Source organism: Phaenicophaeus curvirostris, chromosome 10 (assembly GCF_032191515.1).
Source record: "Phaenicophaeus curvirostris isolate KB17595 chromosome 10, BPBGC_Pcur_1.0, whole genome shotgun sequence".
Taxonomy (NCBI): Eukaryota; Metazoa; Chordata; class Aves; order Cuculiformes; family Cuculidae; genus Phaenicophaeus; species Phaenicophaeus curvirostris.
In genome coordinates this window covers 17,553,036-17,575,692 of record NC_091401.1, presented here as the reverse complement: position 1 = coordinate 17,575,692, position 22,657 = coordinate 17,553,036, and the positions used below count along the sequence as shown (strand labels likewise).

Genomic DNA, 22,657 nt, shown 5'->3' with positions numbered 1-22,657 from the left:
GGCCTCCGAGCACCGGGGAGGCGCCTTCGGCGGGGAGAACGGCTCGTCCGCCCGGGGCGGGCCTCGCCGAGGCGGTTTGAACCTGTCCCGAGCTCTGTCGGTGCGGGGCGCGTGTGGATCGAGAGCTTCGGTCACTGCTCGTAACTTTGCTTGCGGCTGCGATGGCAGAAGCCGCCGCCTCCCCGCTGAAGCACTTCGTGCTGGCCAAGAAGACAATCACTGCCATCTTCGACCAGCTGCTGGACTATGTCTCTGAGGGCGCAGCCTTTGTGGAAGGTTGGCGTTTGTCTTAAAGCCTCGTCCCTTGCTTTTTGAGGGTGTTTGAGAGCTTCACGGCGTCCTTACGCCGTCCATCGCCGTGCTGCTGCTTATGGAGTCTCCTCTGAAGGAGCAGGACCCATGTAGACATGCACTTTGTGACATGCTTTAGTAGGGACGGTGGTGTTGGGTTGACAGTTGGGCTGGATGGTCTTTTCCAACCTTAATGATTCTGTGGTTCATTGGTTCTGTGTGTATTCAGAGTCACCTTTTTAGTCTGACGTGAATTTTTTCAGCTCAGGCTAGTAGGAATGCCTGGGATGGTGAGACGTGTGAAATGCTGGTTGCATCACTTGGGCTGGTAGCCTGACCTCCTTTCCATGAGGGTAAAAGCTTAACCTCTAGTGTTTATACTGTTGTGGTTTCTTTTTTGTAGAAGAAAGGACAAACAGGTTTTCCCATTATTCATTAGGAAACTAAATAAACATGAGGTAATGCAAAAAAAAATGCTGACACTCAAGTTTTAGGGGTGTGGGGACGTGTGTTCCCGCAAGAAGCTGGCTGCTCATCTCCCCAGTGAACAGTAGACAGCCCAGCCTAGCAGCTGTACCCAAGAGATCCTGTCCTTCCTTTCTGAAGGAGGCAGGTGTCACAGAGAGCGGGGCGCATCCACAGAGCAGGCTGTGTCCACAGGCTTGGGGAAGAGGGTTTTGCAAATTCTGAATTTTTTTCTTCTGCTTAAGTGATAATAGATTATAAATGCAGCAGTTAGACTGTTGATTGATCTGCAGTGATTTATATCATGATTTCACAAGTGCTTGTGGTGGAGCTATGAAATGACAGGGGCTGTTTGTTTGTTTTGTTTACTTACTGCTTTTTAATTAAAATTTACACAGATCTTTTTTGGCATGTAGAGTAGTGGTTACCTATATCTTGCATCCTGGTGTGTGTATTATGTATGTGATTGCTTTTATGTTGTTCTTTCTCTATGTATAGCAACATACAGGAACCCAGACCTTGAACATATAGCAACAGAAGATGAACTCGCAAAAATAGAGGCGTATAAAAAGAAGTTAGCAGTCATTGGTGAGGTGCTTTCACGGAGACATATGAAAGTAGCATTTTTCGGCAGGTAATAAATGGCATTATCAGAACTTAATTTGATCTTTTATTTTTCTGTTGCAGGGCTTAGTATCTGTATTTCTATTGTAAATGCAGTGTTTTTTCTTTTTTTTAACGTGGTGGTTTTGTTTGTGTAGTATCTTTGTTTTGCTGGGCTGTTAGGAATTTTTGTTTGTGTTTGATCACAAGTACTGAAAAACTAAGCTTGACCAGTTTTATTTTTCCATGTTATCAGCACCTGATAGAAAGTAGGCAGTTAGAGACACTGGCCTTGTTCGATGTATAATTAGCTTGATAGATCTATGTGATGATTATAAGGGATAACAGTAACAGTGTTGTTACATAGTTTTTCTGGAATAGGGATCTTCATGTTGTATTTATAAAAATCCTGCATACAACAGTGGTCTTCACTTTGCTATAAATAGTTTTGCTATTTAAAGAAACAATAAAAGGATCTGGGATAAAGAAGTCAGTAATATCTTAGCATTGATGCTAAGAAGTTAAAAGTTGAATGTGTTTACAAGGTGTGATAAAAGTTGCTTTTGCAAAGGGCAGAAGTTTAGAACAGGAAAACTGGAATCTAACTCTCCCTTTGACATTTTGAATAAATTTGTAAACTGTTGTAGAGCGAGTACTGAACTTTGTCTAGAAGAAGCAGCTGCTCAAAAATGAGTTATAGTCTATGTAACTTCATACTGCTGCACAGCAGATATTTGTGGGTGAGGGGTGGAGGGTTAGTGAGATATTGCTGAGAGCTTCAAGTTCTTGCTGAATCTTGATTTGGTGAACAGTTCCTTTTAAGCGACAGATTTTTGGTTCATTTAGCTACCTCTTTCTTCTGAAATAAGGGCAAGACTAAGTTCCATTATTAAAGGCATAATTCTGCCAAAAATGTGATACATGTTTTCAATTGGTTCTTTTCTACAGGAATGATGGGGCTGGCACAAAGGAGAGGGCAGGCTGCCACCTGATGGGAGACAACGTCCTGTGATTTAGCTATTGCTTTAAACTGAAATAAGGCTTATTTTTTTTATCCTAGGTGCATTTTCTGGTGTGGCAAAGTTGAAGCAGTGTCTTTTACAAATTCCTTGCTCAGACTGAGGTGTGCCAGATCAAGCATGCTCACCCATACAGGCTGGGCTTGTCGGGCCAGTGTGTGTTATACAAATAAAATTGGTTTTCTTGGTTGGGTGGGCAATGTTGGTACTAGGAAAGATTTTTGAAATTGGTTTTCAGATTAACTTTTCCTGCACTCCCTATTCTTTTCTGTCTGGCTACACTGTACTGGCCCAAAGCTCTGTTACCTGGAACAGCTTGCAGTGTGTGGACCTGATGCAATTAAATGGGGATGCATTCTGTTTCAAAGGTAAGCATAATGCTGCTGTGCTGTGCTCGAAGTGTTTTTATTTCTTCTCCTCTAGAACAAGCAGTGGGAAAAGTTCAGTCATTAATGCGATGCTGTGGGATAAGGTACTTCCCAGTGGGATTGGCCATACAACTAACTGCTTTCTCAGTGTGGAAGGGACGGATGGAGATAAGGCTTACCTTATGACAGAAGGATCAGAAGAAAAAAAGAGTGTCAAGGTATGGTGTTTAAAGGATTAATGCTACTTTTCACAATAACTGCTTCTCAAAAGATTTCCAGTTAGCATAAGGCTAACTCATTTTGCATTTTTGAGTTCTTAATTCAGGAGTGAATAACCAACAAATTAAAATGGTTGACTTCATCATTTTTAGTGGATATTTCAGAGAAACAAATGATGTCTCATTGTAGCATATGCTGAATGGTTTATTTTTATAGGACTGAGATTAAGTTCTATTACTTGTTAAGGATTTGGAATGTGCCTCTCATTGGGTCTTACTAGGCTTATTTAACTGCTCACATCCATATGTCAAACACTGAGGCAAATTCATGATGACACTCAGGCAGTTTAGCTCTGTAGAGAATACTGGTTTGTGGCTCTGAAGAAACTCATATCTGGGTTTCCAGACACAACTTGTTTAAACTTTAGAGGCTGGTGAGTCTAAAAGCTTAAAAATAATAATAATAAAAAAAAATTGCAGGTATTCACCAGGAGGAAGTATGAACTCTTTTATTCTGTCCTGGATAGATCCTGTCCAGTTTTGCTTGAGAACAAAATTGGACTGGTTTACAGACTTGTTTGTGGTGCATATTCATGTTTGTCTTCTTTTTATGGTCATTATAGACAGTCAATCAGCTTGCTCATGCACTTCACATGGATAAAGATTTGAAAGCTGGCTGCCTTGTCCACGTCTTTTGGCCCAAGTCAAAGTGTGCCCTGCTGAGAGATGATTTGGTTTTAGTGGACAGGTATGGTTTCTGTTTTGGTAAATGTTTTCTTAAATAAATTAGCCTCTGTAATGTTTAAAAAAGAGATTGGCTTACTTATTGATTGTTTTTTGGTTGTTAGCTTACAAAATTATCAAAAGGCTTTTTGAGAGCGCAGAGTTTGTTCACTTGCATTTACTGCTGCCTGTCATCACCCTGCTGATTTTGGCCTTGGAACAGTTGGAACAGCCAAGTGTGTGTCTTGTGATTGAGCTGAATAACGGACTAGCTTTTGGCTAAGGATACTTCTGCCTTTAAAACGAACAGCATGGAAGTGTGAATAGAATAGTTGTAGCAACAACCTTTTGCCCACCTCCTGTCTTTAAACACTTCAGACTCATTATGTGAAGTGTAATCTGGACTTCATTTTAAAATGCTTCTGGTAAGAGTTGCAGTGCCTACGTATCAAAGTAATGGGCGACCTCTAAATCTAATTGTGACTGTTAGCTCTGTGCACCTGCCTGTAGGGCTGGCATTTCCTACAGTCTGTGTATTTAAAGAATTCTGAAAGCTGTTGCTTTGTTTATGTCAAATGCCCATGTTCCTGGCCACTAAGCCAGGAACTTGGTAATGTTTTTTCAGACTTTGGGTGGTCTATATCTAATCTGTGAATCAACATAGATTGAATTTGAGGGTAATTCACTCAAGTATGAGTGAATTTATATGATTTTTTCATAACCAACAAAGTAACATCCAGAGTGTATTCTGATAAATTTTAGTCTTTTTTTTTGTTGCATCTCTAATATTGCAGCTTTGAAGTCACTGGGAGTTTGTCTTTATTTTTTTGGGTGCAAACTCAGGTCCTGTGTAAGTCCCAGAGAAAGCCAGCCCAGCTGGCATAGGGAGCTGGTTAGTTTAATCCACTTCTGGGCTTCTAAGCTTATACAGTTGTGCTGTCTCCTTGGTACATATGTTTAACACAAGTGCACTGGAAGCCCAGGAGGGATCCTTGCACAGGTACGATATAAGGCGTGATTTACTCTGCAGAGTCTTGGTTGCTGAAGGTGAAACATAAAGGAGAAAAAAAAAACAGCATGAAGTCTGAGAGAACAGGCACTTGTAAAGAGAAAATAATCTTTTTACTCTTAAATACAGCAAATTTGAATCAGCAGTAATCAAGGTGTGGCAAACATGACCTGATGTTCATATTCTACTTGTTTATTTTTAGAACTGACAGTGCTGAAGTTTTAACATCATTTTAAGTTCTTATGCTATGTAAGATGTGGGTAGGTTTAATAGCACTTTGAAGGAGGCCTTTATTAATGGAAAAAATTTATCAACAACTGTTGGTTTTTACTAAAAACTAGAACTTGGGATACAGGGATAAGGACCATTTTATGAGACTGCCTAGATTTCTGATGAACTGCCTGTCAATTCCCTTCGCAATTATACTGCGCGTGTTTATTCATTAGAATCTGTATTTTGGAATGAGCCAATGGTCCAATGAATGAATGACTGATACATGTGAAATGATAATTGGCTTTTGCTGTATTTGCATTAAGGTTGAAATAAGCATCAGTCTAAAGAGATAATGCTTTGTATCTTCTTACAAGGCCCTTAGGCAATCCCACTCTATTTTTATCAGTTTCTAAAAAACAAATAGTTCTTTGCTGTGTAAATACCAGTTTCTGTTTTTTCCTCTCAACAGCCCTGGCACAGATGTCACCACAGAACTGGACAGCTGGATTGACAAGTTCTGCTTAGATGCTGACGTGTTTGTCTTGGTTGCCAATTCTGAATCAACTCTGATGAACACGGTACGACATGCTATGGTTCTCACATTACTTCTTCATTTAAATACTCAGCAATTCCATAACTGAAATGGCTCGTCTTAGACCTTTACTGAAGCTTGTCTGAACTTTCTAATTATTGAGGCAATTTTTAAGATAATAAAGAACTCAATAAACAAAGATAGTGTTTCCTTGAATTCTAGCAAATTAGAATATTTTGGTAGAAATCTGAGAAGAACATAAAATGTGTTTAAAACATTACATTCCATCTTCTGAACAGAAGCCACAAAGACTCAGATACAAAAGAGATGTGAATTAAAAGGAAAAGGAAGATGATCCTGGAAGCATTCAAGCCAGAGAGGAGATTTGGCACAACTATGGCTTTATCTTCTCTCCAGTACCTCACAAGAAGCATGCTTTTTGGTTTTTAGTATTGAGGGAATCTAGAAGTTGGTTGCAATGTGTGCATGCCATAATTGGTTTGGGTTTTTTAATTGAGAAAAAGGAAGAAGAAAAAAAGATTGGGTTTTAGAGAACACCTCATTACTGTATAGAAACATGGAAATGATAAGGACCTGCATGCCAGATTTCAGTTTGGTTTAGTAAAGTAACAGAGGGAAGGCCAAATTTGACTTGGTTCTCTCAATCGCTCTGAAGAAATTAATTGTTAAAACCAATCTTGCTGAGATAGTAAATATGCAGAAGAGACGAATAAGCTGTATGTCTACCGGAAGATCCTGTAAATTTTGTATTTGTTCTTTCCTTAAATCCCAGCCACAGAAGTGCTGCTCTGCTTTTAGGCCAATCTTTGTTCCTTATTGGACATGGCTGAAAGCTGCTAAATAGAAATAGGTTAATCTTGCAATTTGTTTTAAGCATTACAGTCTTGCTGAGTTTTTTTGGTTGCCATGCCTATAAATCCTCACTTAACGCTGAGCACCTTGTAATTATTAGAGTCTGGAAATAACCAGTGTCCTGGGTGTATATTAGAGGGGAAGGAAGTAGGTCTTGGCTGTGATTGAGGCTTTGGGTCGGTAAGCAGCTCTCTTACTCTTTTTTAATGTTTTCAGCCTGATAGACACAAATGAAGTTGTCCTTAACAATTATGTAACTGCTTTAAAGCACTTGTATTTTGCTTTGCATTGAGGCTAATGGTAATTTATTTCTTCATTTGCACAAGTTTATCCTTCAGGTAAAGCATATTATAACTGTCTCTCATCCTCCTTAGGCATTGTTTTTACCTCTTACCATACAGGTTCTGGATACAGAAACCAGATATGGCAGGGTGAACAGGAACATCTTGGTAGTTCAACTAAGGAAGACTTCATAGTTTTAAACAAGCATCTTAAAAAATGAAATTAGCAGATACTGTCTGTCTGTTTATTTTTCCTTCCTCTCTTCCGCAACAATATTTTGAGTGTCACAATTGAAGGTAAATTTAATAGAGGGTTAGGAGGATCAAAGAAGATGAAGTTTTGAAATAGTAGGAGTGATAGGAGGAGGGGAAAAAAAAAAGACAGTGAATGATATGCTAGCTTTGTGGAAAAATAGATTTCTGCCTCAGTGTTTTCTAAATTATTTGTTTTGGAGGTTTTCTTAGAGAAGCATGCAGTGACTTTGGCTTAACATTGGCATCAGTTTTAAGTCATTTAATGACTAGTGAATCGTCATAAGCTTTTTTGTGTTGTGTATGAGTGGGTTTTGGCACTAATGAATTCTTTTTAACAGAAAACTTCTAAAGAAGTTTAACTTCAGAATTTGTTACAGAAGAATGCTTGACTGTTTTGGATGTCTGGAGAGTTTTCTGTTTGTGCTTTGATTCTTAGGAAAAACATTTCTTCCATAAAGTGAACGAACGACTTTCCAAGCCAAACATCTTCATCTTGAATAATAGATGGGATGCCTCTGCATCAGAACCAGAATATATGGAAGATGTGAGTGATTTGATGGCTTTTATTTGGGTTGATTTTTTAAAATATGTGTATATATGCAAAGAAAAGGCCTGTACATTCGTAAAAGCATACTAAATTGCCTAGTTAATGCAGTTATTAAGACAAAGATGGTGTTTTCATATTATTGTTAAAAGGATAAGTTATTTGGTCAGAAAATGGAAATAACTTGTTTCTTGTTGAGAGCAAAAAGCAGCCTGCAATTCAAACTACAATATATGCAAGCAGGTAATGCAATGGGAGGCTTGTTTAGAACCTTTTCCCTCCATTTATTTTTAATCTTCTTTGCAGTACATTTTATTCCTGTAATGGTAAAGCAGCCTGAGGCTACAGGTTATACACGTATACATAGATAAAGTAGCTGACACCGTACAGTGTTAGATGGGACAGTTCAGTGTGCTCTTTGAATCTTCCCAATGGCAGCTGGCTTGCAGTGATACCTATTTCTCTGTAAATGAGGGATGAAAGGGTTACCCCAGTAACTGACAGACATATCTGACTTGCATAAATACAGACAGTAGAAGAAGAAAGTGTGATTTGTCTGGGGCTGTTCAGATGGTTAAAAACAGCTGCTGCATGCATGGGCAGGATTAGAAGGCATTGGCTGCCTAAAGGGTTGTTCAGCATCTGTTTCTGACTCTGATGTTGTGATCTGATGACTGTTCAATTTTTGTTCTTTTTTCTCATGAACTTTTTACCTTTTCCGTAGGTGCGCAGGCAGCACATGGAGCGCTGCCTGACGTTTCTAGTTGATGAGCTCAAAGTTATTGATCCTGTAGAAGCAAGGAATCGCATCTTTTTTGTTTCAGCAAAAGAAGTTCTGAGTGCTAGGAGGCAGAAGGCCCAAGGAATGCCCGAGGGTGGTGTGTAGGAACTCTTGCTTTTCCTGAAATACAGAAAAATATCATGAAATGTGGTAAAAATTAAATATTTAAGATGCTGTCACTGCTGTGAGGAATTGCTCTCTCCCTTACGGTCCGTTGTGTTTCACAGGTGAAGCACTTGCTGAAGGATTTCAAGCAAGATTCCAAGAATTTCAACATTTTGAGCAGATATTTGAGGTATTTATGATGGGCTTTTTAGACTGCTTGCTTTTTAATGCAAAGGTAGCTTTTCCTTATGCCAAGCTTAATTTTACTGAACGTAACCAGTATTAACAAGTGGAGGGGTGCAAGGGAGTCAAACCACGTGACGTTTTTGCCTTATCTGTGGTCTCTCTTCATCTGTTCTCACTTTGATGATTAGATGCCTGTTAGAAATAAGTATTGTTCAGTGAGAGAAGGGACTAAAACTGGACTTTTAGCTCATATTTTGAAATCTCAATACCTATATGGTCTATATAAAAAAAAAGACTATTCTCTTAGAAAGTATCATTTACAACCTTGAGCTGGTGAAATATTTGCTGTATACTAATTTTGCTCTGTAGTTGTAGCTGTAGTAAGAAATCCTGTTTCACCAATGTAAATCTAAATATTTACTTGCATTTTTAAAGCCAGAGTTTTGAGATTATCACTATTAGCTGCCTATTAGCTCTGATATTCTGAACACTAATGCTATTTTTGCATCCTTCTTGCTGTACAGAGTCTATCCTTCACCTTCAGTTTACCTATATTCATAGTTGGAGTTTGCAGTTTCTTCAGAACTAGGCCTGGCTAGACAATTGAATTATTTCTTTGAGATAGGATCCACTGAATTTGATAACTAATTAATTAAAGCCATTTGTGGATATCTTGAGGAGGCATTTTGGATATGCGTTGATGGTATTGTGTGATATGTACTGGCATATCTCATGCAACATGAGCCTGAATTATGTGACTGTAGTTTATATACAGCAAATGCTGAAGATGGCTCTTGTGTGCCTGAGCCGGTAATTCCTTGTTTGGTGCATTTAAGAGAAAAAAAAAAAACAACAAAACTTCTGGGAAGTATTTCTTCTCTTATTACTATCAAGCCCATTTGACCTTAGCAAAACCGAGTTATGTGATGATTTGCATATATCAAAAAAAGTTAAAATAACAGCTTGTTTCTGTCTTGTAAAAGCAAAAAAATCGTAGCCTAAACTTTAAATTTAGTCTTTATCCACACTTCTACAATAGATGACAGAGTTTCTGGATCAATGGATTCAGAGTACTGGCAGGGCCTGAGTCTGAGGCATGAAATGTCGTTTGCGTCACTAGCTATAGCTAAACATGAGGTTTTGTTTGTAATTTTTGTCCTTTGAATTGCAGTAGAAAAATTTCAAGCAGTAGGAAAAGTGGAAAGAAAGCTTCTAAATCAATTATTGTTCTTTAATGTATTCTGCCACGTGCTGTATCCAAAGCTTTTTTGACAATATCTTATAGTTAAGCACTCAACACTTAGGACATTTCAAGATTGAGATGGCCACATGATTTAGTAAATTATGTGATATTGTGAGTGCTCAGCACATCTATAAATCAGGTGTCGCTGTCTCAAGTTGGACACCAAAATGAGAAGCATCCATCACAAGGTCACAATCATAACAAGTTTCTTTGGCAGAGGCAAGGGCCTTAAAACAACTTTTTTCTTCTTTCACTTTATCTGTTTCATTCACACCTTCTGATCTCAACAGGAAGCGTGGGTTCTGTGAGGACTGTAATCTTTTTCCCTGCTTGGCCATATTTCATCCTGAAATCACAATGAATCGCTTAGAAAAGGAGTGTGATCACATCACTTAAAAAGCATGACTACATGTGCTAAATTAAGATTGCCAAAGCAATTTAAATTTTGAGTGTCTGATATTTCAGCACATGCAGGCTTTGTAGTCAATTTCCAAAGTTATAATGGCGTTGTATTTGATTTTGAAGCAAGGTTGATACTTAAGTGTTTCACCGGGTCTGAAATCTTCAGACCTTATACTCAAATTACTGTCACTTGAGCTGCTATATCAGTCTATCTATTGGTGAAGAATATTGTACATCAGGTAGGATTTTCTGTGTTCAGTCTGGGACTGAAATCCTCCTTGATGCCATGCTTTATGCACTGCTAGAGCAAATTCAGATGCTGTTTAACCCTGAGTACCCGAAGCACTTCTGGCTGAAGCACTTTGCATTTACTGTTTCCTGACAGAAAAGCTGCAAATCCCAGGACTCTTGGATTACACTCCAACTGTGGAAGGGAAGGGATGAGAGCACAAATGCTTCTGTCTGTCCTTGTCAAACACTGACCCCTTCTCTGCTTCAGTTTGTCTGATCTTGCCTTTATCTCCTTCTACCTGCTCAGGTGCCCTGCTCAGACTTCCCAAACGCCTCTTAAACTCTTGTTACCCAGTTCACGTCTCTAAGCTATCCCATCCCCCCATTTATAAACCTGTCCACACGTTCCATGTTTCCACTGACTATATCTGCTGGTTTTGCTGCTCTGGATTCTTTCACACTGTTTTTGTCTTCCCTGAAATTGGAAGGGTTCTTCTTTTCCGTGTGGGCTGAGAAGAGGAACTGTTACTTTGCCAGTACTTCCACATTCCTGATTTTAGTATCAGTTCCCTGATAGGAAAGTCTGTTCATCCTAGGACTGATACAAGCTCAGTATAGCTGGAATCTTAAAAAAAAATAAAAATCAAGAAGCAATTCATCAGTGCTAGTTTGTTGGGATATGGGAAAAATTTGGCTCATTTTTTTTAAAGGTATGTAGCTACACTTACATGGACTTTTGTGTGAGAGCAAAAGGCATTAAAAAAAATAGATTTAACATGTTCTTCTGCAAAGCACAGGGTGGTTAAAGTTATTAAAAGAAAAACTGGTCTAGATGTTACTAGAAACATTCGTAAGCAGTGATGAAATTAGGGTTCTAGAGATTCATGTAATAGCTTTAAAAAGTGATGTTAGTGTTTATTCAGCTGTATTATGACAAAGAAAGAAGATAAACAATCTTAAATGACCTGCAAGTTGAATTAGTTGGTCAATTCTGAATTTTTATACTGTGGAATAACAGAAAGTAGTCTGTGTATCTGTCTTCTGAAATTTTACAATGAGATATATAGAAATGCCTTACTGAAATGACAGAGAAGTGCTTGCACAGTGTTTTGTGTGCAGTAGTCAGTGGATGTTCTACATGAAACTGAACCCCTCTAGGCTTCAGCCTGTGGTTTTTCCAAGTTTCTTCAAAAAACTGGAAATTGTGTGTGGAGGGGAGAGACAGGGCAGAATAGTAATTCTGGCTGTAAATTGGAGTGAATAACACAGCCCGAATTAGTATGCTACTGCGGAGCCGTTCTCTGACATGGCACGGGGGTGTAAGAAGCTGTGCGCCTAAAGACTGTCTTGTTATACTGGAAGTGGGCCGGAAGGTAACTGGTTTGGTTTACAGTGTTAGAACAGCTTTTCTCTGTGCCTCTATAAATACTTGCAGGCTAACAGCAAAACTGCTGCTGTCCCCCTCTTACCTTTCTCGGTCATTTAACTAACCTTTGTGTTTTTCCTAGTGCTCTAACTTGGATTTTCTGATTGTGTTGTGAGTGACTGTCATCCTTTTCTCCACCACGTACTAATATTGGGAAGACTCTTTCCTCTGTGTCTAGTCTAGCTCTTACAATGTGCTGATATTTAGAAACTCTGGCTTTTCATTGCTGATTTCTAGATCTGCTTCATCGAGGAACAGCGAATGTATTTTATCCATATTATTTTGTTTTGTTCTATTATTTTCAGATAGCTGAAATTTGTTATTACACATGCTAAGGTCGTAAGCAAGTCTTTTAAAAGCAACCTAGACCTGTGTGTCTTGTGAAAGATGCATCCATAGATTGAGAACAATTTAAAAACCCCATAGAATCTGTTATAAAGAAACCAGCTGCTTGCTTCCTTCCCCTCAAGCACAGAAGATGTTGCTGTTTTGTGGGGGTTTAATGCAGATTGAGCTCCAGTAATGTTTAATTGGCTACGTAACTCAGGATGTGCTGTTGCCTGAGAAAAATTGGAAGTCTTTATTTCTGGCTTATCACACTTGATTTGCATTTGTCCAAGTTGAACACTTGTATTTCGCTTCAATCAGTGTCCTGTATTTTCTGAATCACTGTATGTTATTAAAGATGGATTAGAAGTTGTATCTTTAGAGCATTCTCATTCATTTAACACTTCAATAATCTGCAAATAAGCTAATATGTTAAGGACTATTTAACAACTTTTAAATCCTATGAGAGAATCCTTATTTCTTATTTTTAATTGTATATTTTGTTCCTGGATGGTGACTATTGACATGAGCATATCAAATTTTCTGACAGAACTGGTTCTTGAAACTAAGAATATTTATTACACCTGAAAACCCAAAAGCTGGGAAATATTGCCAGAATTCATTTTAGACATTTATAATTCCAAAGAGGTAGCTTGGAAATTTTTCTGAAGAGCTAGATTAATTTTATGTATTCATTGGAGTTTTCTTTTTTCTTTATTAATTTGTTTTAGAAGAATACAAAACCTATGCACATTACTGTGAATGAACATGAAGGTACTGATTTGCTGCTGTAGATTCATTTGAGATTTCAGTTCTGTTGTCTTTTAATTTCTATACTTTCTCCCTTTTTATTTCCAATGGGTTTAAATTCATAGTAAAATTAGCAGCATATGCTTCCTGACAGTGAAATTCCTGAATGTGTTGGCATGGAATTGCAGTAATGTGTTGTGGCTTGGGCCCCTCGCAGGAGTGTATCTCGCAGTCAGCCGTGAAAACCAAGTTTGAACAGCACACTATCAGAGCTAAACAGATAATAGATACTGTGAAAAACATTATGGACGACATAAACATAGCAGCAGCTGAGAAAAGGTAGGTTGGCTGGAGGGCTGGTTGGCTTTGGTTTATCCAGGTCCTCTGAGGAGTCATTTCTATGCTGATGATTTTCTTGGGCCATTAGAGATGTAAAAATTCACTTTTCTCACTTGGTAAGAAATAGAGAATTTCTCTGGTGTGTCAGTCTTGCTGCTATTCACTCGCACTACTCGACATTGTCCTTGGTGTGTAAGTTCTGTATAGGGATCTTGGTTTATTTTGTTACTCTCCTTTACCGATTTACCATTACAAAGGCAGTCAGGGAGCTTTTGGTTATTTTTTTTTTTTCAAAACTGTTTGAAATTTTAAGTTTTTCTAGCTGCATTCAGCATTGCAGAAGTGATATTTGGGCCTGAGAAAATAAATGAGAGGATGAGCTTTAATTTCCAAGTGATTGGAATACTGTAGGGGATGAGAGGAGCCCAAGCTAATAGAGGCTTGGCCTCCAGCCCATTCCAGATTGTATCCTTAAAAATCTTTATCCTCTCTTTGCTTATGTAGTCCTTTCAGTGCTAATGATAGCAGGTCATCTACTCTGATAGTTTCATATGTTCTTGGAGGTTTGCGTATGTATGAGGTTTTTTCCTCACTTTTGTTGCTAGCTGTTGTCTCTCCTGTACACGGTGAACTTGCTGTCCTGTTTGATCCTTTCCATCCAGCTCCTGTCTGTGTGTTTCCGCAGACTCCGCTGTGCCTGTCAGACACACTCATCTTCCTGAGTAGGTCAGGTTTTACAAACTGCGTGTTTACATGCTACCTTGCCTCACCTGGTCAGATCCTATGAAAACATGCTGTGAGGTGTTTGAAAATATTCTGATACTCTATTTCTTTGTCAGTCAGCCTGCCAGTAGTGACCCTGCTTAGTCTGAATTGCTGTTTGATGTTTCTGCTGGCCCTTCAAGATGCAGCTGCTCTAGATTTTAAGCAATTTTTACTTAAATGATAGGTCAAGGACTTCTGCAGGGTTTTTTATGACAAGGTTGGTTTCTGCTGCCTCCCTTTTGCTTTGCAGAGTCATCAGACTCGTGTTGCTTTTAAGGGGTAGTTGAGTGGTGCTGGTGAGCAGCACTAGGACAGTTTGATTTATCCTTTGTCTTTTTTTAATTTTTTAAATCGGAATACACGTAAGCATTAAAAGCCCCTGATTCTCCCTGCCTTTCTCAGTTGTAATTATGTACAATGGTAGCGATTCAAACTCCAAATGCTATTTTGGTAAATATATCAACACCCAGTAATTTAAGATGTTTGGTTGATCAGTGCAGCCTTTAAACATGCCTGTAAATTTAATATATATATTGTAGTTACTCTGAAGCAGTGCCTCTGCTTTGTTCAGCCAGTGTCACTGTGGATTCTTCTTGGGTGCTCAGCAGACAGTCAGCTAGGTGGTCTGTGCCTGATTACAGAGCTTGTTCTATTACTTGGAGAATACCTGCTGGTGATGGTCATTTCCCTTCTGCTGTGTTAGAGTCCATTCAATGGAGGAGCGAGAAGACCAGAAGGATAGACTGGACTTTGTTCGAAATCAGCTGAACATTTTGACGGAAGATACTAAGGAAAAAATCAAACGTGTTACTGAGGAAGTAGAAAATAAAGTAAGTAATAGCAGTGTGAAAAATCCCCCAGAGCCAAGTGCTGTCTCTTCTGTAAGGCAGCTCCTTCCGGTGCCCACCCACTGTATGAAGTACCTTTGGGGTGGCTACTATGTTCCTTCTCCAATATAAAAAAATAATCGAACTGGCACCCCTTCCTGACTGTCAGGTAATTGCATCATTTCTGAATCAGTTACTGCAGTGGTCTATCTTCGCTCCTGCTGGAAAAGGTGGGAGAAACATCTCATGTATTTACTGGATTCTTCCAGGTTTCCTCTGCCATGACTGATGAGATTTGCCGACTTTCAGTTTTAGTTGATGAATTCTATTCAGATTTTCACCCTTCGCCTCAAGTATTGAAGCACTACAAGACAGTAAGTTTTTTTGCATGATTTGAAGCCAGGTTCTTTGTCTTCCCTTTAATTTCTACTTTGCTATTTTTATAATTTGTGTAGCATTTTATGTGACACTTCAAATATTGCAAGGTTATTACTTTCTGACATGCCTGTGTCTGTCTACCTAAAACTGGAAGAGGTTGAAAATATTTTCTGCTTTAGTTTTAGAAAGAAATCAGTCTTTGTTTCAACCGTCTTTTTACTAGAGCAGTTACTGAGACTTTGTAATGTACTCACATCCTGATTTGTAGTCTCCACTTCTATGAAATAAAGACCTTGCATAACAACTTTTCACTGCTCCTAAAATGAAGTAGATCCAACAATAAAATGACCTTGCAGCTACCAAACACTTTATGGTGGGTTTTTTGATTTTTATTTTTAAAGAGAAAAGGCAATTTTTATTGAACTTCTGTAAATTCCTCCTCAAACTTAGTATTTTAAAGGCTTGTGCACCTGTAAGAGTTTGCCTTGTATGCTCAGACTCTGCTGCTGCTACTGACAGGCTGCTGCAACTCTCACCGGTTTCAGCCTCATTGATCAGCTGAGCATGCTGCATTTTCTGGACAGTCTCTGCCATCCTGGCTCTGCAGTGTCCAGAGCACAACTCCGTGGGACTTGATGGGGTCAGTTGATCTTTGTGCAGAGCAATGGAATTGGCTCCCATCAAATGATGACAATAAAGGGCACTAGGGTAGTGGCATGCTTTTCAGTGTCACAGTTTATTGAAAATACAGACTTTTCTATATGCCTTTTAATGGTTACAGTCGTACAGCAATCTTTCACTTTGATTAGGTTTTCAGTCACTGCATGCAATTTAAAAGCATGGTATTTCCATGGTAACATTCTTTTCTTCCCACTGTAAATAACAGTGCTTAGTGTTTAACATTGATCTGTATAATGCAATTGATCAGCTAAATATAAATGGATGAGCATATATTCTTTATAAAACTTCAGGAACTGAACAAACATATAGAAGATGGTTTGGGAAGGAACCTGGCTGACCGTTGCTCCAGCGAAGTCAATGAGTCGATGCATCAGTCGCAGCAGGAGATGATTGGTAAGAGCAGGGAGGAGGAATGTTAAGACTTCTGTTTTGAGGAAAATAATTTAAGAAACTAACCACCTTTTAAAATAACTTTCTTTCTGATTGTGATTTAATGCCAACGCTATAAAATGATAAAGAAAAAAACATTTTAGATCAAGACTGAGTGTGTGTTCAGCTTTGTAGTCTGTCTCGGATATTAAGCAGTAACAGATGCTTAGGGAGAAGAATAATGCACCCGGGTAAATATAGTGATCCATCCCCAACTTAGCGACTTCTGAGCTAGGATGCTGTGTCTGGATTAGTGGCTTAAGCAAGCAGTAATGGACCTGTCCTCTGGGAACTTGTCTAATCTTTTATAAACCCATTTAAACTTTTGGCTTCCATAACAGATATATGAAGTACACTAATTGGTAGCTAATGTTTCTGCAGTATAATCCTCTCCTTCAGTCTCTCCAGATTCTGAGTGCAAACCAGGATACTTAAACGAAGTATTTGTGTGCTGTGTAACTTTATTGCATATCCACATTGCTCTCATCTGATGGGATAATAAATGATTTGGAGGAAGATAATGGAATTACATGAAGCCTTCTGTTACCTTTGCACTAATGTTGCCTTTTTCTGTATGGCACCAGGGAAATGCAGGACAGACCAACTTTTTTCTTAGTCCATCCCTGTCTTTTGACCATTCGTAGAGGTGTTTAGTTTATTTGACCATTTTTTCCAGCAATGCTTTTGCTCTGAATTGATTTTGTGTGCCTGTTTTTTTCTTTTGAGAGCAGTAAATTCTCTGATCAATACTTACAAGTAAATAAATAAAAGAATTGATCAGTTCAGATTATTTTAGTTCACAAAGCTGCTGAGCAGTGCAGGGTTGCTACTTGTAAATATGCCATAAACAATTAACTTTTAGTGTTAACTTACTGTTCTGTTTCATTTCTAGAAAATCTGAAACCATTGTTGCCTTCTGGTGCCCACGATCAGCTCCACTTGCTAATTCCATGCAGGAAATTTGATCTTAGCTATGATCTAAACTGTCACAGCCTGTGTGCGGATTTTCAGGAGGATATAATGTTCCGCTTTTCCTTGGGATGGACTTCACTCGTAAACCGTTTCTTGGGTCCTAAACAAGCTCAGCGAGTGCTGTTTGGGCTAGCAGATCCAAACTTACAAGTGAGTGCTCCAGAGATAAGGGTGACATTTTAAGCGCCTTGTTTTATCTTCATGGGAATGTATTGAGTTTTGCTGTATGTGCCTCTGCTGTTTACATGCTTGCTGCTACTTTACCTCATCCCTCTGTGTGAATTATTTTTCGTGAGGGTTGTTTTTATTGGATTATATTCAGGGTTAGAATGGAAAAGAAAATCCTTTCCTAAACTATCTGCAGGCGTTATCTGTGTCTTGGTTTCCTTTGGATTTGAATCCTTTGGGTAACCTTTTTGTTTGTAACTTTTTGATCCTTACGTCCTACACAGAACCCTTCTTCTAGCCCAGTTCCCTGTTGATCAACGAACTGTCAGAACCTCCAGTGCTTACCAGGAGCATTGTTCAGATTTCCATGCTGAAGAGTTTCCTTTAAGTAAATCAAACCCTGAATATATGAAAATAAATGCTGTGTAGTTCCTTAATGCTTTTTACTCAGGCTGCCATATTCACTCTTCTAGATCCCTCGTCCTTTAGCTACCACCCCATCTGCTGCCAGCCTTCCTGCCATAACTCCGGAGAGCACCTCGCACGATGATTTTATGGTTCCTTTGGTAATGAGTTTAGCTTCACTGACATCACGGACCTCTATGAGCATCATCGTTGTTGGCGGAGTGGCAAGTAGTATTAGCAACATGCACTGTACTGGAAGGGATGGCAAAGATTAAGTGGGTCTTTCCTATTCGGGGTGCAACATGAAGCGTGTAATGGGCTTACTAACCCTGGGCTAGAGGAGCGCGTGTAATACGCTGGCTACCCGCTATCAGTTTGTAGTGAGACAATTAATCTAATTGCTCTGAGGGTAGTTGGTTGTATTCTCTATGCCACGTGTCTGTGTTCAGTTTCTGAATTAAGGGATGATTTGATGGTCCTTCATTCAATTTGGATTTATTGGGAGCTTTACTTTCTCCTACCCCCTATGTGAAAAAGCAATGAGGCTTCTGTAACCTGTGTGTTCTCCGTGTCACTGGGCTGCCAGCTCATTTGAATACGGCTGTGTTGCTCTGCAATAATAATATGGAAATAACATATTTTCTTCAACTAATCTGGTGGAAAGGCCATGAAGATGATTAAAGCGGGTGGAATTAGATTTTTATTCTGTAGGAGAACTTACAAAAGCTAATGAAGAATCCTCTTTTTCAGATTTGGAGAACAGTAGGCTGGAAACTCATCTCTCTGTCCTTAAGTATGTATGGGTTGTTATATCTCTATGAGAGGCTGACTTGGACCACTAGAGCAAAAGAGAGAGCCTTCAAACAGCAGTTTGTAAACTATGCTACTGAAAAGCTGCAGATGATCGTCAGTCTTACCAGTGCTAATTGCAGCCATCAGGTGCAACAGTAAGTGTCACCCTGGTGTTTCCCTGCACTAGGATGCGTGTCGGTACCGTCCTGTGGTGTCCTGGGAGTGGGGCCTGGCTGTGCAGCGCGTGGCACGGCAGCTTTAGTGTCGCGTGGCATTTGTTGTGAGGGAGTCTTAAAAGAGATTGAATTGTCACCTACAAAGGCCAATACGTACATCTGTGTGTGTGAGAATTGTTCTTAAGTTGTAGCCTGTCTTTGTCCAGCACCTCACTATAAAGGTGGGAGTTGGCCCCGTTGTAGTGGAGGCTGAACCGCTCTGCCTTTAGGAAGCTGTGAGTTGGTCCCGGTCACTAAGGGCCCAGTGATAAGTAAGGGACAGTCCTAAGCGGCCAGTCCTGGCTCTTCTGCACTGCAGAAGAGAAACTAAGGAGCTTTTGTGAACTGTTCCTTCTTGTGTGTCTCTTTCCCAAATACTTTTTCACCTGTCTTTGCAAAGTAATGTCTGGGTGATTGTCTCCCACAGCCCTTCATGTTGAAACAGTTTGTTCTGATTAAATTATTATTTCAGAAAATTAGGCCTGCTAAATGAGACCTCTAACCAGCAGGGTGCAGAACACCTCTCCTGTGTAGCCCAGGGAATACTTTACTAATACAAAGCTTCAGCAGAGGAAAGAGAATCGTCCCTGTGTCCAGCAGCTGTGTGTCTCTGTGAGGACATGGAAGAGCTGGACTCAAACCAGTGCTCCAGTGAGGTGAAGTAGAGAGGAGAGATCTCCTCCTCTCCTGTGGGAGAGCCTGGTTGCTGGCCCAGGGTGGTAACGGGGTTTTTTTTTCTCTTGTGTGCAGGGATGAGTCTTGAAGCTCGGGTTGGGAGCACGTGGCTGAGGCAGCAACAAGGCTTGGGTGCCTCAGCCAGCCTGGGGCGCTCCTCACCCCGCAAAAGGCTCATGTTCCCGTGCGCAGGGCGCTTAGCGAGGCACAGGGGGCACTCGGCTGCTTCAGCACGTGTTGACGCCAGAGCCCTCATCTCAGCCGGGTACCTGCTGCTGCACAGTCAAAAACTGCCAGACAGCATTGACATAGACTGGAGCGCATTTTGTGTGCTTAAGGTTTCTTTTTTTTAATTAAAAATTGTGAGATTCTCCTGCTTTCTGCTAGTCTGTAATAGCTTAACAGCTGGAGAGTTTGATTGCTGGGTTTTGCTGCGCACTGCGATGCTGTGGGATTTATGTGGTTTTCTTTCTTTTTTTTTTTTTCTGTAAATCACGGTTACAAACTTGTTTTCCCTTTAGGGAAATGGCCACTACCTTTGCCCGGCTCTGTCAGCAGGTGGATATTACCCAGAAAAACCTGGAAAAAGAAATTGCTAGGCTTTCCAAAGAGATAGATCAGCTGGAGAACATACAGAGCAACTCCAGGGAGCTAAGGTAGGAGCCAATTCCTAGCCCTGCGAACTCGGTGAGAGTGGTGCTCGCGCTTGTGGAAATGAGGCAGGCAGAGGTGCAGAAGGGTGTGCGGCAATGCCTGTATCGCGTGTAACTGAGCAGCTCCAGCCGGGTTAAATATATGAATCCTTCTACCTGGGTGAATAAACAAAGCTCCAAAAATATTCTTTTGTAGCTTTTTACCTTTGTCTCCCTTATTACATGGGAGAGGCTTTCTCAAGACTGTTGATCTTCTGTAGGTAAATTAGGGTGGACCCCCCCGCCCCCAAACCCTCCCTGCAGAACAGGAGAGCAGCTCTACTGTGTTGAGTCAGTCACTGCCACGTTGTTTTTCTTTTAGCACCAGTAGCTGGCGTTTACAGAAGAGAAACTTCCAGCAGTTGGTGATTTAGGGACTTAGCAAGCAGCCTCAGCTGTAGTTTCATGTTGTTACCCCCTAGCTGTTGGCTGCTGCCTGCTCTTGGGCCTTCAAGACCAATTGGCTGAGCACGTGTGGGCCACTGCGTGTGTGAATGGCCCTGCAAGAGCCTCTCCCAAGCTAAACACATAAAGGAAAGGCTGGAACCAGGGAAATCCCAGATACACCTGGCACAGCCCTTGGGGGAAAAGGAAATGTGTGGCAGGCAGCTGGTAGCCTCCTGCTCACAGCGGCCAAGCCTCAGGCCAGAGCACATGTTTAGGTTTTCTTTGTGCTGTGGGTTTCAGGAATCGAAGTTAAGCTCTGCTGTTAACTCTTCCTTTCTTTGTGATGTTCCTGTACTGAAGTAAATCCACCACTTTTGTTTGTTTTACAGAAATAAAGCCATTCACCTTGAGAATGAACTTGATGGCTTTACAAAGCATTTTCTTCAAAAGAGTAAATGAAACAGTCCTGGTCGCTTTCCTGGGGATCCTTTGTAGGACAAAGTAGAAATTTTACAGATTACACTTCTCCTCTGTGGAGTCACATGAAATTATTTCTATTTTAAATGTTACTTTGATTACACTTGTTAATTGTAAAACTTGTTTTGGACTCGGATGCTGAACCGAACTGAAGAGCTGTGGCACTCTGTTATGTTTGTTTTGCAGATTTTGAGTTAAAAGTTATCTTTAAACACTAAATTTCTTTGGGCACTTGACAATAAAAACCCAAATCCTTATTGGTTTTCAGTAGCGTTGAGCAGGGGCAAGTCTGACTTCCTGGCATCCAGGAGTTTCTGCAGGGTGAGACCTTATCAGTCACTGCTGTCTCCTGTTTTCAGTTGCTGAGGAGTTGGCCAGGGCTGGATGCTCCTGCTGCTTCCTGGGGGTGGTGTTTAAGGAGGGGAAGCAGAAGCTCTAGGATAGGGAAGGGACTCTTTAACTGTTTTGAAAGCAAGTGAGATTGTGCTGGGCAGCAGTTGCTCTTCCTCAAATGGAAGTGAAAGAGGACTGAGCGGTGGAGCATTCGCTGATGAAACGCCGCAGGCTCCAGTTTCCCCTCTGGCTACCCCATCCAGCCAGGATGGCACTGCTGAATTAAAAATCAAAAGTGGTGAAATGGTCATTTGTCCAGGCAAGCGCTGCCAGAACCCGTACTCTGGTGACCGCAGGGGTTGTTCACTGCCCCCACCCTGCATCCAGGCACAGGGGAGTTTGCTGTGTAGACGGGCTTGACTTGACTCACGTGTAGGTGTTGGGTGGGGAAGCTCAGGGTGTCGGGCTTGACCTTGAGCTCCTGCTGCTGGATCTGCAGGGCCAGGAGAGGCTGGGGTTGACTGGTTTTACTCAGGTGCTGTCCTGAGCAGTCCCTGATACCTTCTGTAGAACAGGTCTCCTCCTGGGAAGGCTTAGGGCAGCTGCGGCAGCTCTGTGTGCATCTCCAGCAAGGCAAAGCCTCTCTTAGAACATTTTTTTTGCTGTTGCCATCTGCAGTCATTTAACACCTGTTTTTTTTTCTACCTAGACTTTTAAAAAATAACTTATTTTAAAAATAAAAGCCTTTTCAGAATATTTATATATTTTTATCGAAGTGTTAACATGACTAAATGAAATCTTCCAACAGTAAACAAGGGCTACTGTCTTAAGGAAACATGTAAAATCTAATGCTAGAGGCGGTTAATTATTTGAAGACAAAGGAAGAACACTTGTCACCACAGAGTATTCTGGTGTTTGTTTCTGACTGTGCCAGCCTCGGCCTGGCTCTCTTGGAACTTTGTTAACGGTGTTGAGGTTTGTACGGGAAACAGCTACCAATGCAGGTTAACAGCCCGGCCTTGTGTGTGAGGTTACAGGTCTGTATTGACGCTCTCCTGCGGGAGCATTTTCGTGGATGTTGTATCAAGATAAAACTTTCCATGCATGTGTTCTACAGTTATTTATTAAAAAAAATACTCCCCCTTTGTTCTAGCAAGTTATTGGGCAGGGGGAGGAGAGGGGAAAGCCTCACCGTGGCGTATCTATCATTGCTGAGGTGGAATTGCAATAAGCTGCTTCCCAGAGCAGCTACTGAGCCATTACGCGGTAATGCTGCA

General features: G+C 40.5%; 1 protein-coding gene across 1 annotated transcript; it reads left to right on the top strand.

Moving 5' to 3' along the window:
• Positions 1-110: 110 nt before the first annotated feature.
• MFN1 (mitofusin 1) lies at positions 111-22,526 on the top strand. Its single transcript, XM_069864701.1, has 17 exons — positions 111-276; positions 1,255-1,390; positions 2,802-2,964; positions 3,588-3,712; positions 5,379-5,487; positions 7,287-7,394; positions 8,119-8,272; positions 8,403-8,470; positions 13,063-13,184; positions 14,653-14,779; positions 15,046-15,150; positions 16,126-16,228; positions 17,157-17,386; positions 17,878-18,033; positions 18,560-18,756; positions 20,013-20,147; positions 20,960-22,526. Exons 1-17 carry the CDS (start codon positions 162-164, stop codon positions 21,027-21,029), a joined length of 2,223 nt encoding a protein of 740 aa, XP_069720802.1. The 5' UTR covers positions 111-161; the 3' UTR covers positions 21,030-22,526.
• Positions 22,527-22,657: the final 131 nt, after the last annotated feature.

Excerpts from the sequence above, each read along its gene's own strand:
- MFN1 (XM_069864701.1), top strand. The coding sequence starts at position 162 with ATGGCAGAAGCCGCCGCCTCCCCGCTGAAGCACTTCGTGCTGGCCAAG. Across the intron at positions 13,185-14,652 it reads ATAGCAGCAGCTGAGAAAAG|AGTCCATTCAATGGAGGAGC; the intron begins GTAGGTTGGCTG and ends CTGCTGTGTTAG. Across the intron at positions 18,034-18,559 it reads TCATCGTTGTTGGCGGAGTG|ATTTGGAGAACAGTAGGCTG; the intron begins GCAAGTAGTATT and ends CCTCTTTTTCAG.